The sequence below is a fragment of the Triticum dicoccoides genome, chromosome 6B, assembly GCF_002162155.2.
Source record: "Triticum dicoccoides isolate Atlit2015 ecotype Zavitan chromosome 6B, WEW_v2.0, whole genome shotgun sequence".
Classification (NCBI taxonomy): Eukaryota; Viridiplantae; Streptophyta; class Magnoliopsida; order Poales; family Poaceae; genus Triticum; species Triticum dicoccoides.
In genome coordinates this window covers 138,548,098-138,566,449 of record NC_041391.1, presented here as the reverse complement: position 1 = coordinate 138,566,449, position 18,352 = coordinate 138,548,098, and the positions used below count along the sequence as shown (strand labels likewise).

Genomic DNA, 18,352 nt, shown 5'->3' with positions numbered 1-18,352 from the left:
AGGCGAGTACTTGGACTGCAGCTAAGCCTCCGAGTGAGAGGTTTGCTCTTCACTTGGTAGGATTTTTGACAACTTAGGCGAGCACTGGTCTGCAGCTAAGCTTCCGAGTGAGAGGTTTGCTCTTCACTCGGTAGGATTTTTGATAACTTAGGCGAGCGCTGGGCTGCAGCTAAGCCCCCGAGTGAGAGGTTTGCTCTTCACTCGGTAGGATTTTTGACAACTTAGGCGAGCGCTAGGCTGCAGCTAAGCCCCCGAGTGGAAGTCTGGCTTACCACTCGATAGGATTTTATTTAATCTTAGGCGAAACGGATTCGCAGCTAAGCCTCCGAGTGAGAGTCTGACTCACCACTCGGAGGATTTTTACAAACTTAGGCGGAACGGATTCGCGGCTAAGTCACCCACAGAGGGGAAATTTTATTGGACAAAATAAAAAGTGACAAAAATTATGGAGGAACTATGACACTATTATTTTGAGGTCCATGGACTACAGAAGTACTTTATTGCAACTCATCCGAGTGATTAAATTTAAGTGTAAAATGGGCGGAGTAGTTCCGCGTTCCAAGCTCGGGGTTCGTCGATATTATGCTCGACGTTGTAAAGACGATACGCCCCGTTGTGGAGAACTTTGGTGATGATGAAAGGTCCTTCCCAAGAAGGAGCAAGCTTGTGTTGTTTCTTCTGATCCACTCGGAGAACTAAATCTCCTTCCTGGAAGGCTCGACCCCTCACATTTCTGGCGTGGAAACGACGCAAATCTTGTTGGTAGATGGTCGACCGGATCAGAGGCATCTCCCTTTCTTCCTCTAAAAGGTCGACTGCGTCCTGCCGCGCTTGTTCAGCTTCTGCTTCGTTGTAGATTTCAACTCAAGGAGCATTGTGGAGAAGATCACTCGGCAAGACTGCTTCAGCTCCGTAGACCAAGAAGAATGGGGTTCTTCCGGTCGACCGATTAGGTGTGGTCCGCAGTCCCCAAAGCACCGAGGGAAGTTCGTCGACCCAAGCTCCAGCTGCATGCTTGAGATCACGCATTAGTCGAGGTTTCAATCCCTTGAGAATCAGGCCATTGGCTCGCTCTGCTTGTCCATTCGACTGCGGATGAGCGACTGAAGCGTAGTCGACTCGCGTGCCTTGAGAGTTACAGAAATCTCTGAATTCCTCCGAGTCAAAGTTTGACCCATTATCCGTAATGATGCTGTGCGGGACTCCATATCTGAATATTAGTTCCCTGATGAAGCTAACAGCAGCACCGGCGTCAAGGCTCTTGATTGGTTTAGCCCCAATCCACTTGGTGAATTTGTCGACTGCCACCAGTACATGCGTGAAGCCACTTCGCCCTCTTCTCAAAGGACCGACCATGTCCAACCCCCATATTGCGAAAGGCCAGACGAGTGGGATGGTCTTCAGAGCCGATGCAGGCTTGTGCGACATATTCGAGTAGAACTGACATCCCTCGCACTTATCCACTATTTCCTTTGCCATCTCATTCGCCTTTGGCCAGTAAAATCCGGCTCGGTAGGCTTTGGCCACGATGGTCCGAGAGGACGCATGATGACCACAGGTTCCCGAGTGGATATCATTGAGGATGATTCGACCTTCTTCTGGTGTTATGCACTTCTGACCAACTCCAGTCGCACTTTCTCTGTATAATTGTCCTTTGATTACGGTAAAGGCCTTAGATCGACGGACGATCTGTCGAGCCTCTTCCTCATCCTCCGGGAGCTCTTTTCTCAGGATATACGTGATATATGGAACTGTCCAGTCGGGAATGACCACCAAGACCTCCATGACCAAGTCGACCATTGCTGGGACTTCAAGCTCAGTCGGATCTGTGGCACTCTTGGGCTGTGGAGCTTCTTCGGTGAAAGGATCTTCTTTGACTGACGGAGTGTGTATATGCTCCAAGAACACACCACTTGGAATGGCTTCTCTCTTGGAACCTATCTTTGCTAGATCATCAGCTGCTTGATTTTTCAGTCGGGGTATATGATGGAGCTCCAACCCCTCGAACTTCTTTTCCAGCTTCCTCACTGCACTGCAGTATCCAGTCATGGCTGGGATTCTCACGTCCCACTCCTTCATCACTTGGTTGACCACTAAATCCGAGTCGCCATAGACCATCAAGCGACGGACGCCGAGTGAAATGGCCATGCGCAATCCGTATAAGAGGGCCTCATATTCTTCCTCATTGTTGGAGGAATCAAAGTGAATCTGGAGCACATATCTGAGCTTATCTCCTCTGGGGGAAACCAGGACAACCCCAGCACCGGAACCATTCAACATCTTAGAGCCATCAAAGAACATGGTCCAATGCTCCGAGTGAACTTCAGTCGGCTGTTGCTGTTCAATCCATTCGGCGAGGAAATCTGCTATTGCCTGGGACTTAATGGCTTTCTTTGCCTCAAACTTGATATCAAGGGGAAGAAGTTCAATCGCCCATTTAGCCACTCGACCAGTTGCATCTCTGTTGTGCAAAATCTCTGATAGTGGAGCGTCGCTGACGACTGTGATGGAATGATCAGAGAAATAATGAGCAACCTTCTTTGTGGTCATGTATATTCCATACACAAGCTTCTGATAATGAGGATATCTCTGCTTGGATGGAGTCAAGACTTCAGACAAATAATACACTGGGCGCTGAACTTTGAGAGCTTTTCCTTCTTCTTCCCGCTCGACCGTAAGCACAGTACTGACGACTTGTCCTGTGGCTGCGATATAGAGTAGCAGAGGCTCTTTGCTGATTGGAGCAGCAAGCACCGGCTGGGTGGAGAGCAGAGCTTTTAGCTCGGCAAATGCTGCATCAGCTTCTGGAGTCCACTCGAACTTGTCTGCCTTCTTCATCAGTCGGTAAAGAGGCAATGCCTTTTCACCGAGTCGTGAGATGAATCGACTTAATGCGGCCAAGCATCAAGTAAGCTTCTGGACATCGTGCACTCGCACAGGGCGTTTCATTCGGAGAATAGTGCCGATCTTCTCTGGATTAGCATCGATTCCTCGCTTGGAAACGAGAAAACCGAGTAACTTGCCACCAGGAACTCCAAATGTGCACTTTGATGGATTGAGCTTGATATCATACCTTCTGAGGTTGGCAAATGTTTCGGCGAGGTCAGCGAGTAGGTCGGAACCTTTTCGTGACTTGACGACGATATCATCCATATATGCTTCCACATTCCAACTGATTTGAGTGAGAAGACACTTCTGAATCATTCGCATAAATGTGGCTCCGGCATTCTTGAGGCCGAATGGCATGGTGATATAGCAGAAGCACCCGAATGGAGTGATGAAAGCTGTTTTTACCTCGTCGGGTCCGTACAGACGGATCTGGTGGTACCCGGAGTAGGCGTCTAGAAAAGATAGTCTCTCGCATCCCGCGGTCGAGTCAACAATTTAATCTATGCGAGGGAGAGGAAAATGATCTTTCGGGCAGGCCCGGTTGATGTGCTTGAAATCAATGCACATTCGGAGCGATTTGTCCTTCTTAGGAACCATGACAACATTAGCGAGCCACTCGGAGTGGTATATCTCTCGGATAAATCCTGCCGCCAACAGTCGAGCCACTTCCTCACCAATGGCTTTTCTCTTCTGGACGGCGGACCGCCGAAGATGCTCTTTGACTGGTTTTGCAGATGAGTCGACTCTTAGGCGATGCTCAGCCAGTCCCCTGGGAACACCTGGCATGTCAGCGGGCTTCCATGCAAAAATGTCCCAGTTCTCACGGAGGAACTGGATGAGCGTTTCTTCCTATTTCGGGTCGAGTGTTGTGGAGATGTGGGTCGGAGCTGCATCGGGGTCGGTCGGGTGAATGTGAACAGGCTTTGTCTCACCGGACGACTGAAATGCAGATTCTGTGGCGGGTTTCTTGGATCGCAGCAAATCACTCGGATCTGCGTTTTGCTTGTATTCTTCGAACTCGACCGCTGTCACCTGGGAATCGGCAATCTTTGAGCCCTTCTGAAAGCACTCTTCTGCCTTTTTCCGATCACCGGTGACAGTGATCACTCCTTTGGGGCCGGGCATCTTCAATTTGAGGTACACGTAACATGGTCGAGCCATGAACCGTGCATAAGCTGGTCTCCCCAAAATGGCATGATATGCACTCTGAAAATCCACAACCTCAAACGTCAACTTCTCTTTGCGAAAATGTTTCGAATCACCAAACACCACGTCCAGAGCTATTTGGCCGAGTGACTCGGCTTTCTTCCCTGGTATAACTCCATGAAAGCTCATGTTACTGGTGCTCAGTCGGGACATCGGAATGCCCATTCCTTTCAGCGTGTCTGCATACAACAAATTCAGCCCACTACCACCGTCCATCAGCACTTTTGTCAGTCGAGTGCCTTCGACAACTGGATCGACCACCAAAGCTTGCCTCCCAGGGGTGGCAATATGAGTCGGGTGATCAGATTGGTCGAATGTGATGGGTGTTTGGGACCATCTCAGATAATTTGCTTTTGCTGGGGCGACCATGTTCACCTCTCGGTTAATGACTTTCAATCGACTCTTGCTTTCCACATCTGCAAAGATCATCAGAGTGGAGTTGATATGTGGATATCCTTCCTCACTGTCCTCTTTGTCTGCGGGCTTGTCCGACTCCTTCTCCTTGTCCTTAGACTGTTTTCCCTGAAACTGCTGGATCAGGAGTCGACATTGGCGAGTGGTATGCTTCGGTTAGATGATATTCCCCTCTTCGTCTTTCTTCGTGTGGATGTGACACGGCATATCCATCACGTCGTTCCCTTCCTTATCCTTTACCTTCTTAGGGTTCCAGGATCCTTTTGGTTTCCCTTTAAACTTTCCCTGAGTCACGGCCAGAGCCTCTCCAGGAGCTGCCGGTCCAGCCTTCCGCTTCTGTTTTCGACTGGTGTTTCCCTTTTCCGACTGACTCGGCTTGTGCTTGCCGCTTCGGAGTCGGTCTTCTTCTTCGCCGTTGGCATACTTGGTAGCAATCTCCATCATCCGACTCAAGGTCATGTCACCGGTTCGACCAAATTTCAAACTCAATTCTCTATTCTTGACACCATCCTTAAAGGCGCAGACTGCCTGATGATCAGACACATTCTCCACAGTATGGTGCAAAGTGATCCATCTCTGAATATACTCCCTGAGAGTCTCATTGTTCTTCTGCACGCAGACTTGCAGCTCCGTCAATCCAGCCGGTCGCTTGCAAGTTCCTTCAAACGTTCTGATGAACACTCGGGACAGATCTTCCCAAGTGTAAATGCTACTAGGAGGTAATTGAGTCAACCATGCCCTGGCAGAACCTTCCAGCATGAGGGGCAAATGCTTCATGGCCACCTCGTCGTTCCCACCACCAATCTGAACCGCCACTCGGTAGTCTTCAAGCCAAGTTTCAGGCTTAGACTCACCAGTGAACTTGCTGACTCCTGTTGCCAACCTGAAATTGGGAGGGATAACTGCGGCTCTGATAGCTCTGCTGAAACATTCAGGACCAGAAACATGCACTCGACTGCTTGTGGGCGCATCTCTGTCGAGTCCACCTCGATGGGCTCTGTTCCGGTCGACTAGCCTTGCACGAGAATGGATCGCGCATCAAAGCCTGGTTCTCTGGGGTCGACTGGAACTCTTCGCCCCGCACTAAGCTGACGTCTGTCATCTTGCTGCCGAGGAGCGTAAGACCCACCCCTCGGAGGGGAATTGGGCACTCGACGCCTATCATCTCGGTCGAGACGGTCACCATATTGGTCTCGCCGATTCTCGCGCCCTTCACGCCGCGGAGGCGATCTGGGGCTGTGAGCCGACTGAACCGTATTCGCAGCGACGGATCGACTGTGAATTCTGTTGCGCGACTGCGACACGGCCGAATTCTGATCTCCTGCTGCCTGGAGCAAATCCCTGATCTGCATCAAGCCTCTGCCAGCTTCCGACTGAGAGGGCTGGATGGACTCTGCTATACGGGTCGCAGCTGCTAAATTCTGGATTGGGGTTTGATATACCTGAGTCGGCGGGAAGAGTTGACGTCGACTGGTGTCGGGAACTCGTTGCCGCGCGCGCTCGTCGAGTGCTCGCTGAAGATTCTCCAGTCAAGTGTGTTCGGCCAAATTGGCTAAACGAGCCTGCTCCAAGGCGCGAGCCTCGGGGGTTTCTCCTGCGATGGGAGTACGCAGGACATCCACATTCCCGCGGCGAAGTTCCTCTCTTTGCAGAGAGTCGAGTGGCTCGGTCTGGTACTCTTCGTGCTCTCGTGCGGGGTCGCCTCCGTCGCCTGCCCCACCATCACGGGCGAAGCCAGGGACTGCGGGGCCCGTCGACCATCAGGATTTCCGCCGCTGGATCACTGCTATCACACTCGGATGCAGTCTCTACGGAGCCAGTCGACAGATCGAACAGGCCGTAGAGAGATTCGTCGGGCTCGATTGCCGCAACTTGGGTGGTGGCCGTCTGGCGAGCCACCGCGTGCCTCACCCACCGCTGAAGCCTCGACCGGCCCGAGCGCTTGCGCTGGCGGGAGACCGGGAGGGTGGTCGATGGGGGAGTCGACCGATACGGAGTCGACGGTTGCCGCAGCAGAACACCGCGGACACATGCGCGAAAATGCGTCGCACCGCGGACGGGGAGCGCATCGACGTCGAGTGGAGCCTCCTGGAGCCAGGCGGAGTCGTCGGCGACGAAGGTGAGAGCACCGAGACGGATCTCTCGACCCTCAACCAAAACTCCAGCAGTCATCATGATAAAAGTACTCGGAAGAACCGCAACTTCTCCACAAAATCGCTAAAACACCTGCCCCACGGTGGGCGCCAACTGTCGTGGTTCTAAGTCTGACAGTGTAGGTATGGAGAGGCAAGGTCCTAGCTATGGAGAGGTTGTAACACAAGAGATGTACGAGTTCAGGCCCTTCTCGGAGGAAGTAAAAGCCCTACGTCTCGGAGCCCGGAGGCGGTCGAGTGGATTGTGTGTATATGAATTACAGGATGCCGAACCCTTCTGCCTGTGGAGGGGGGTGGCTTATATAGAGTGCGCCAGGACCCCAGCCAGCCCATGTAATGAAGGGTTTAAGGTGTATTTAGTCCGGGGCGTTACTGGTAACGTCCCACATAAAGTGTCTTAACAATCATAAAGTCTACTTAACTACAGGCCGTTGCAGTGCAGAGTGCCTTTTGACCTCCTGGTAGTCGAGTGAGTCTTCGTGGTCGAGTCCTTCAAGTCAGTCAAGTGAGTCCCTCGTTGGTCGACTGGAAGGTGACCTCTTCTAAGGGTGTCCTTGGGCAGGGTACTTAGGTCAGGTCTGTGACCCTACCCTAGGTACATGACCCCATCACCCTTCCTTCCTTCTCCTTCTCCCTTCCCTTTCCTTCTCTCCTACTCCTAATACTTGGAAGGGCTCCTAGTTCTACTAGGAAAGGGGGAATCCTACTCCTGGTGGGAGTAGGACTCCCCTAGGGCACACCATAGAGAGGGCTGGCCCTCCCCCTCCTCCACTCCTTTATATACGAGGAGGGGGCACCCCTTGGAGACACGACAATTGATCTCTTGATCTCTTAGCCGTGTGCGGTGCCCCCCTCCACCAAAGTCCTCGATAATATTGTAGCAGTGCTTAGGCGAAGCCCTACGACAGTACAACATCAAGATCGTCACCATGCCATCATGCTGACGGAACTCTTCCCCGACACCCTCCTAGATCGGAGTCCGGGGATCTCATCGAGCTGAACGTGTGCAAGAACTCGGAGGTGTCGTAGTTTTGGTGCTTGATCGGTCGGGCCGTGAAGACGTACGACTACATCAACCGCGTTGTTCTAACGCTTCCGCTTTCGGTCTACGAGGGTACGTGGGCACACTCTCCCCTCTCATTGCTATGCATCACCATGATCTTGCGTGTGCGTAGGAATTTTTTTGAAGTTACTATGTTCCCCAACAGTGGCATCCGAGCCAGGTTTTATGCGTTGATGTTATATGCACGAGTAGAACACAAGTGAGTTGTGGGCGATACAAGTCATACTGCTTACCAGCATGTCATACTTTGGTTCAGCGGTATTGTTGGATGAAGCGTCCCGGACCGACATTACGCGTACGCTTACGCGAGACTGGTTTTACCGCCATGCTTTCCACACAGGTGACTAGCGGGTGTCAGTTTCTCCAACTTTAGTTGAACCGAGTGTGGCTATGCCCGGTCCTTGAGAAGGTTAAAACAACACTAACTTGACGAACTATCGTTGTGGTTTTGATGCGTAGGTAAGAATGGTTCTTGTCGTCGAATTATCACGTCAGATGTCCTTGTGAAAGGACTTAGTCGTGGAGCCATCGCTACAGGTTAGCTTGAAGGGGTTAAACCGGACAAGGGACACGAGAGTTATACTAGTTCGGCCCCTTCGATGAAGGTAAAAGCCTACGTCTAGTTGTGATGGGATTGATTGGGTTTCGATGATCAGGGAGCGGAATACGCTTGCCTGAGTCTCGAGTTGTTGTTTTTTCCGTCCCTGAACCGCCACCGGGTCGTCCCCTTATATACACGGGTTGACGCCCAGCCGGTTTATAGAGTCCCGAGGCCGACTCATACAAGTGTTTGGCTCGGTCTCTCCTTTTCTTATCTTACAATACAAGCTATATGTCTATGGCGGTTTACCACTATGGGCCCTAATCCGCCTTTGGGCTCCGGGCCTCTAAGCTTCATAGTAAAGCGCCATCTTCTGAGTCTTCGTGGGCTTCAATATGGTTGAGCGTGAACCGGCCCCTCCTGGGCGGTTTACACTCAGTAGTTATATCCCCAACATTAGGCCCCAGATTGATTTGAACCTGTTCATGTTAATCTTCAATACTTAGAATAATCCTGTGAACGCTTTCCTTCATTTCTCATAAACCGCCACGATGCCTTATTTTGTTAAACCGCCGTGACGTCATCCTCTGGATACAGCAACGGATCATCATGACGTCATTTCTATAAAAAATGAATAAAAAGATTCCCTTTATTTAATGTCATCCGGAAACTGAGGCGACAGCTGCGCCACTTTCCGCATTGGACTCCTCGATTCTCGCGCCTGTCACTCATCCCTTGCCCTGTTATAAATAGGCCCGATGGGCACTTTCATTTTCTCCCCCTTGCTTCTCTTCTTCTTCCTCGCGACCGAAAGAAGCCCCCAGCGCCGCCGCCGCCGTCGATCTTCGACTCTGCACCGACCAAGGCCGCTGCATCACCCTGTTTGTTCCAGAGACCCTGCCGCGTTCTTCCGCCGCTGTGTGGCCCTGGTGAGCTCTCTTCCGTGTAACCCTAGATCTTCATTAGGGTTTCCAGTTCATCCATGTTCATCGCCGTTCATCAGTTCTCTTGTGTTCCTTCTTCTAGTCTTCCTATTGAGTATATATGTGTGCGCCTGACTGCTTTGAACTGCGGCTAGATCCATGTTGTTAGTTCACCGCACCGTAACATCTTGCTGCTTCTGCATAGACTCCGTCTGGTTCGTCTCTGTTCCTATTTAGCGCCATTGTAGGGCTCAGAAACATTTCCTTTAGTTACCCATGGTAGATCCAAAATCACACTGCCATATTATGAAACCTGTTTTTGTAACACTTAGCAGAAATTTCAAATTCTGGCTATCCTGCCTATAGGCGGTTTAACTCCTTAAAAGTCAATCCGCCATATAACATTAGCCCTCTCTTAAACCACCAACTGAATTCGCACAGTATCCTTCTCCGGTTTAACACTGAATTAGACGCCTTAAATCGGAAACTTTCATTTGTAGTTCCTCTTTCCGGAATGTCGAAGCAATTTTCTGCCTGCAATTGGGTTCCCTCCCGGATCACGGAGACACAGCTCAACGGTTACGTCACCACCGGTGCCTTAGCTTCGAAGAATACTCTCCATTGGCGAGTTCCGGGACCGGAATGCCCACCTGAACCCCAAGAGGGAGAAGTAATTGTGTTTATGCAACATCTAGATCGGGGATTTAGTTCGCCCAGATCAAAAATTTTCCGGGATGTCCTTGCTAGCTTCCAGCTTCATCCGCAAGATATTGGTCCGAATTCTGTATCAAATATATGCAACTTTCAAGTTTTCCGTGAAGTTTATCTTCAAGAAGAGCCAACCGTGGAATTGTTCCAGGATTTCTTTCATCTAAACCGCCGCACAGAATTTTCAGACGGCCCCAACACAGAGCTTGGTGGCGTATCAATTCAAAAAAGGAAAGAAGTTGATTTCCCTCATGCCAAACACCATAGCCATCCCAAAGATTGGAACCATACCTGGTTTTACTGCCGGAATACTGCCCCTGATGGAGAAAATCCCTTGCCGGGCTACCGCCCTCACCGGCTTAGCAATGGCCACCCAATGCCTCCGCGTCTAACTACCGCGGAACGGAAGAATTTTGCTCCTCAACTCGCCAAGCTCCGGGCTCTAATGGCCAATGGTTTAACTGGCATTGATCTTGTCCGCTGCTGGGTTTCATGGGGCATTCTACCCTTAAGTTGCCGCCCCGGATTGATGCATGAGTATACTGGAAGTGCAAAAGATCCTCAACGTCATCATGAAATAATAATGACCGAACTTGAAATCACTGAATGTGTCAAGAAGATGCTTGATGAACCGGTCTCTGCATGCAGCCAAACCGGTTTGGCTCCGTTTTGTGTTTCCAACAAACCGCCAGCAGTAAGATCATGTACATAACTTACTGGCTTCCGTATTGACTGTTTACTAACCTTTCTTTACCTTTATCTCAGGCCGACAGCTCTTTCTGGAAACGTAACAAACCGGCCTGTGCCCCTCGTGTAAAAACCAAGGTCACCAAGAAGGCCGGCAAGAAGAAAGCCGCCAAATTTTCTGATCCGCCGGAGGAGGAAGAATCAGACGCAGAGGTAGAACTTGATTCACTTGGCACCCTTTTCGTACATCTTATTGACAATGATCCTCTTCAGGATGAAACTGAGGCCAGCCATGCAGATCATATTGAGGTAATTCTTCTTTCTTCCGACTCAGAGCCTGTGCCGGCTCAAAGAGTTCGCCGTGCAGTCCGGAAAGTAAAACAATCTCACCCCCTTGCTCATCTGGATCCAAAATTTTCTTTGAAGAAACGACAAGCAGAAGAACGTCGCACAACCCGGCATAGTGGTCAACAAATTACCTCATCCGGTTTAGCTGATACGCCCCCCCGGAAACGCCGTCCAGAGGTGACTTGCTCTCCTGAAAAACAATACCCCTTTAAAGGTTTCTTCCGATGCCCTCTCAATCCGTCTGACCCGAATTACCAGGCCTCTTCCAGTTTGTCTGGTGGTTCATCGACCACCCAATTGCCTCCTCTCAAAGTTGTCGCCGGGTAAGTGTTACCTGTTTTGTAACTTTACTTTGTCGGTTTACCATACTCTAACCTTTTATGTTATAGCGCCAAAGCTCGATTAAGCAAGAAAGCCAAGACCAGCGACCCTACTGTTGGAGTTGATCTGGAAAAGACACCCGAACATCAAGAGGTTGCTATGGACAGTTTTGCTGGGCCTAATCAAGATGGCAATGCTAAACCGCCAGAAGCTGAACCAACCGCAGAAGCTGATACTTCAAATCCTCCTGCTCCTCCAAGCCCGACAATGGAACAGCAGGACTCAATTGCCGATCCGCCACATTCAGCTAACAAACCGCCAAGTCCTATTCAACATATTGATTCCTCTAGCCCGGCCAAGGATGATGACATTATTGTTACAGGCACTGCATACAACGCCCCTGGAAACCCGGTTGCTCTATCCAAGCATACTGCTAAGGATGAATCTACTGCCATGAACAAAGGAAAGGGTACAACTGCTCTGTTTGCTTATACCGGTTTCTCCGCTGAAGATCTTCATTCCGGCTTTCTGAACCGGCTGTACACAAGCCGTGATTTTGAAGCCGGTTTAGTGAATCTGATGAAAGTGCGCTATGAGGTAAACATTGCACTTTTAAAAACTCTGTCCCTTTATTGCATTGTAGCCCCCAAGGGCCGGTTTGTCCTGAGAAAGTCAAACCGGTACTTTGTATACTTCATGCTGTAACTTGTGAACTATTCTTTGGCTGATCAAACATACATTAGCCCCCAAGTGCCATGATTAAAACTTGTATTAATCTTTGGGACTTTGAAATATCCGTATAAAAAATGATCCGCATTAGCCCCCAAGTGCCGAGTGTATAACTGGTTATATGCTTGGGACTTTGAATAAAAATATTAACATGCTTTCTTACTGTTGGAGAGTGAAATAAATCACCGAACCTCCCAAATTGCTGATCTTCGAGCAAATCTTGAGACTCAACAAGCAGAAACCATCAAAGCCAAGGATGAGCTGAAAACCGCCTTGACCACCATGGAGCAGCTTAAGGCATGGTTCAAATCTGAGCAGGCCAACTGGGACACCGAGAAAACCGGTCTGATGAAGCAAGCAGAAACTGCTGAAGCGGCTCTTAAACCGGCGGCAGAAGAATTATCTGGGCTAAAGCACCAAATCAACGCCATGACCTCCGCCATATTTGGTAAGTAGTGATTGCCAAAAGTTGTATCCCTTTGAAAATTTCATCGGTTTAATATATATTTCTTGAACCGATATAGGAAGTCGCATCGCTCACCTAGGTTCTGACATGCGGAAGAAGCTTAAAGCGGCATATACACTGATTGAACAGCTGTATACCGGCGCTCAACGGGTTATATGCGCAGCTTCATATGATAACGCGGCACCAACACTTATCAAGGATACGCTGGATCGTCTCTCAATGACACCAGCGCAAATAGAAGAGTTGAAGCGATCCGCTGCTCGGGCGGGCGCTTTGTTGGCGCTGACTCGAGCCAAGGCATGGATAGCTGATCTTGACCCGGCGGATATATCCAAAGGCTTCCCTAGTGCCCAAGAAAATGGCAAAGAGTTTGACAATGACGCCCTGAAACGGGTAACAAGGGAGATGCGTCCTTTGGCGAGTCAACTAGCAGAAGAAGCGAACCTGACGGTTCACCGATCGTTCTATGATGCAGACAAAAAACGGGTTGAAGCCGTGATTCCTGAAGTGCAGAGCCTCATTCCACCAATCCATAAGCATACTTACGCTCCTGACGTTGATCCAGCTGAGCTTATAAGTGAAGAGGTTGTCTTTCAGGCTTTAACCCGGATTGATTGGACCACCAATGACTTCCAGCCCTTGGATGAGGAGGTTGAACCGACGCAAGATGATCCGTCTACCTCGCGTCAACCCGGTGATGAAGCTTAATCCGTCAAGGCAATTGATATATCAGGAACGATCCATGAATATTTCCATATTTTGGGCCTTGGAGCGCCGTGTAATAGGATAGCAAAAAACTTATGCTGATCTGCTGCCATCGTGCAAGAGATATTTTACATGAACTCGCCATATCAATGTCAATTTTTATTCCAAGTATCATAATATGCAATTCCGGTAGTATAATATCCCTGGCTAGTTGGTGGGCCAACTTGAAATATGATAAGGGTAAAAAACCCAAATCTGAATTATTTGTATCTCCATCATTTTCTGATGTCGTAGATTAAGCCACGCCGGGTGATGATTGACACCAGGTGATCCGGGTTGTTGATAGGAAATCAACGCCAAGCCGGGTTATGAAAACTCCGGTTTAAGATAAAGGTCTGTCAACGCAAAATTGCAAACCAAGCTGGGCTAAGAAATGCCGGGCTGAGAAGATGTTTGAACAAGCCAAAAGGAAAACGATTAAAATTAGCCAAAGTTCAAAATGAAAAACCATGTAGTCGAGGCTTTTTGGGGGCTGCCAGGCCCAAATGCGAGGCTTTTTGTGGGCTGCCAGGCCACTGAGTTGAACCATTTAACAAAGCCTTTTAAGATAGACCTCCAACTAGCCAATCACCGTTTGAACTTTGACAAGTGCAGGGTCTCAAGGAGAGTAACTGTCAAACGTTCGGAGGGCCGTGCCAGGATGACCTGGATAGGAGTGTGTTACTTGATGAAGGCAGGTTAACCCGGGGTTTTAGGTAAATATACCAGGCTTCCAAGCCGTGGGTCGATACCCAGCTACAAGGGTCCATTCAGACTTCTTGGTATTGGACCAAGGAGCCCCCAAGTAACATGATGAGCGGTGCTCATTAGCTGCCTATGTTTGAGTCATAGCATCGAAACTCTCTTTGGCCCTTTGGGTGTGAAGCTCCCAAGCTTTGTGGCGTGATAGCCGGTTTAAGGGATAGTACTCTGCTTTGTTATATGAAGCCCCCATGTAACTCAAAGAATGTTCGAGAAAAAATAGCAGAGGCCCCGCTTTGAAGCAAGGATGCTGATTTATTTATTGATGATAATATATACATTGTCAAAATATGTACATAAAAGAGAGCCCATGGCTCAAGTGTAAAAAGGCCGAAGGAGAGCTATGTTCCAGGGCCGCCGGGTCTCTTCCTCAGATTTGCCTGAGTCATCTCGAACATCAATGAGGTAGTATGACCCGTTGTGAAGATTCTTACTGACCACAAAGGCTCCTTCCCAAGGCGGGGATAACTTGTGTATACCGGTCTGATCCTGGATAAGCCGGAGCACCAAGTCACCTTCTTGAAAGGCTCTTGTCCTAACCCGACGGCTGTGATAACGCCGCAGGTCTTGTTGATAAACCGCCGAGCGTGCCAAAGCCATATCCCGCTTCTCATCTAGCAAATCCAGTGCCTCTTGGCGGGCTTGCTCGTTATCCGCTTCAACATAATTAGCAACCTGAGGGGAATCATGACGTATATCACTTGGAAGAACCGCCTCTGCCCCGTAGACCATGAAAAAAGGCGTATATCCTGTTGATCGATTGGTGGTGGTGTTGATGCTCCACAACACAGAAGGTAATTCTTCCACCCAACAACCCGGCGTTCGTTTCAAGGGAATCATGAGCCGGGGTTTAAGACCCTTTAAAATTTCTTGATTAGCTCACTCTGCTTGACCGTTGGATTGAGGGTGCACCACAGATGCTAGGTCAAGCCGGATATGCTCTCTTTGACAGAAATCCTCCATCTCGCCTTTGGAGAGGTTAGTACCATTATCCGTGATTATGCTGTGTGGATAACCAAAACGGAAAATAATCTTTTTGAGGAATTGAACCGCCGTTGCTGCATCACAATTGCTAACAGGCTCCCTTCAACCCACTTAGTGAATTTATCAACCGCCACCAATAGGTGGGTTTTTTTTGTCCCGGGAACGCTTAAAAGGCCCCACCATATCAAGCCCCCAAGTAGCAAAAGGCCAAGTGATGGGAATCATCCTTAGCTCCTGAGCCGGAACATGAGCTCTGCGGGAAATTTTTTGACAAGCATCACATCGCTTTACCAGATCCTCTGCATCAGCATGAGCTGTCAACCAGTAAAACCCGTGACGAAAAGCCTTTGCAACCAAGGACTTTGAACCGGCATGATGACCACAATCCCCTTCATGAATTTCCCGGAGGATCGCTTTGCCTTCTTCCGGAGAAACACAACGTTGAAATACACCGGAAACATTACAACGGTGCAACTCGCCATTTTGAATAACCATGGACTTAGAACGCCGAACTATCTGTCGGGCTAAGACTTGATCATCTGGTAGCTCACCCCGGCTCATATACGCTAGATACGGAACCGTCCAATCCGGCACGACGTGTAAAGCGGCCACCAGCTGCGCCTCCGGATCAGGAACAGCCAGATCCTCTTCTGTAGGTAATTTAACAGACGGGTTATGCAAGATATCCAGAAAGGTGTTAGGAGGTACCGGTTTACGCTGAGATCCAAGTCGACTCAAGGCGTCTGCTACTTCATTCTTGCGCCGATCAATATGCTCAACTTGGTAACCTTTGAAGTGACCCGCCACAATATCTACCTCATGCCTGTAAGCCGCTATGAGTGGATCCTTAGAACCCCAAGTACCAGAAACTTGCTGAGCCACCAGATCAGAATCACCGAAGCAACGAACTCGAGTTAAGTTCATCTCTTTAGCCACACGGAGACCATGAAGCAGAGCTTCATATTCAGCTATAAGGGCTCGTGATCAACTGGGGCTGCCAGAACGGGCGGCTCGACCAATTGCCGTTTTAACTCCTCAAAAGCCGCATTGGCTGCATCACTCCAGACGAAATTATCCGCCTTTTTCAACATCTGATACAAGGGAATAGCCTTCTCACCCAAACGACTGATAAACCGGCTGAGAGCTGCAATCCGGCCTGCGAGACGTTGAACGTCATTGATGCATGTCGGTTTAGCCAAGGATACGATTGCCTTGATCTTTTCCGGATTAGCCTCAATGCCCCTGTTAGATACAAGAAAACCTAGCAGCTTGCCCGCCGGTACACCAAAGACACGCTTATCCGGGTTGAGCATCATTTTGTAAACCCGGAGGTTGTCAAACGTCTCCTTGAGATCAGCTATCAATGTCTCCTTTTCCCTGGATTTCACCACAATGTCATCCACGTAGGCATGAACATTACGCCCAATCTGTGTGTGAAGACAATTTTGCACACAACGCTGATAAGTTGCCTGAGCACTCTTGAGCCCAAAGGGCATAAAAACGTAGCAGAAGGCTCCAAAGGGAGTGATGAAGGTTGTTTTCTCCTGGTCCTTAACCGCCATTTTGATCTGATGGTACCCTGAGTAAGCATCCAAAAAACTCAGGCGCTCATAACCCGCCGTCGCATCAATGATCTGATCAATACGCGGGAGAGCAAAAGGATCAGCTGGGCAAGCTTTATTTAAGTCAGTGTAATCCACACACATGCGCCAAGTCCCATTTTTCTTAAGAACCAGCACAGGATTAGCCAACCATTCAGGATGAAACACTTCAACGATAAAACCAGCAGCCAACAGCCGGGCTACCTCCTCCCCAATCGCCTTGCGTCTCTCTTCATTAAAGCGACGAAGGAATTGCCTGACTGGTTTAAACTTCGGATCGATATTAAGGGTGTGCTCAGCAAGTTCCCTCGGTACACCTGGCATGTTAGAAGGCTTCCATGCAAAGATGTCCCGGTTCTCACGGATGAACTCGATGAGCGCGCTTTCCTATTTTGGATCCAGATTGGTGCTGATGCTGAACTGCTTGGAAGAATCTCCAGGTACAAAGTCAACAAGTTTTGTCTCATCCGCCGGTTTGAAGTGTAGGGTTGGGTCATGCTCAGTGGTAGGCTTCTTTAGAGGGGTCATATCTGTCGGATCAACATTCTCCTTGTAAAACTTTAACTCCTCTATAGCACAAACCGACTCAGCGTAAGCCGCATCACTCTCTTCGCAATCCAAAGCGATTTTCCGATTTCCATGAACCATGATGGTTCCTTTGTGACCTGGCATCTTGAGCTGCAGGTAAACATAACAAGGCCTCGCCATGAATTTTGCATAAGCCGGTCGCCCAAACAGCGCGTGATACGGGCTCTGGATTCTCACCACCTCGAAAGTCAATGTCTCAGACCGGGAATCATGCTCATCCCCGAACACAACTTCCAAAGCGATCTTGCCCACTGGATACGCTAATTTTCCTGGTACTACACCATGAAAAACAGTACTGGACGGTTTAAGATTCTTATCTGTCAGCCCCATGCGGCGGAATGTCTCATAATACAGAATATTAATACTGCTTCCTCCATCCATAAGTACTTTGGTGAATTTGTAACCTCCCACCTGAGGTGCCACCACCAGAGCTAGCTGACCCGGATTGTCAACCCGGGGCGGATGATCTTCCCTACTCCACACGATGGGCTGCTCTGACCAGCGCAGACAGCGTGGAACTGCCGGTTCAACCGCATTAACTGCCCTCTTCTGCAGCTTCAGATCTCGTTTGCACAGACTAGTGGTGAACACATGATATTGTCCACCATTCAGCTGTTTCGGATTACTCTGGTAACCTGACTGCTGTTGATTCCCCTGATTACCCTGCTGGTTATTACCGCTATGGTCGTTCTGGTTATTCTGATTGTTCTGAAATCCAGAACCTGAACCGCCGCCACTATGAAAACCTGAACCTGAACCGCCCGATGGGCCCTGATCATATCGGAAGAGATCAGAGTTTTTGAACTGCCTCATAATGTTGCAATCCTTCTAGAGATGAGTTGCGGGGACCTCCTTGGTTCCATGCTTTAGACAGGGCTGATTCATCAAGCGCTCCAGATTCATCGCTCCACCGCGCTTGGGCGGTTTACCCTTACGATGCTGCACGTTAGCATTAGCCACAAAATCTGAACCCGCCTTACGCTTACCATTATTCCCACGGCCTCCCTGGTTGTGCTGCTGTTCCTTTGCACCACCATTCCTCTTTCCCTTCTCCGGCTTCTCATTATCAGAATCGGGATCCTTGGTATTATCAGAATCGGCATATTTTACCAAGGCTGCCATGAGGGTTCCCAGGTAATTGCAGTGGCATTTGATTCGTCCCAATTTTTCCTTCAGCGACTTAAACCGGCAATTACGCTCCAGCGTGATAATTGCTTGGCCGGCG

The 18,352-nt window shown here is 49.4% G+C and overlaps 1 protein-coding gene across 1 annotated transcript in view; it reads left to right on the top strand.

Annotated features, from left to right (window-relative positions):
- LOC119320898 (signal recognition particle receptor subunit alpha-like) overlaps positions 1–18,352 on the top strand; it is a 66,019-nt gene that overhangs the window by 7,806 nt on the left and 39,861 nt on the right. Inside the window, exons 2-7 of the mRNA XM_037594807.1 lie at positions 10,663–10,797; positions 10,858–10,893; positions 11,191–11,255; positions 11,322–11,722; positions 12,221–12,430; positions 12,507–12,841. Coding sequence (XP_037450704.1) covers positions 10,663–10,797; positions 10,858–10,893; positions 11,191–11,255; positions 11,322–11,722; positions 12,221–12,430; positions 12,507–12,841 — 1,182 coding nt within the window. The remainder of the gene's footprint in view (positions 1–10,662; positions 10,798–10,857; positions 10,894–11,190; positions 11,256–11,321; positions 11,723–12,220; positions 12,431–12,506; positions 12,842–18,352) is intronic.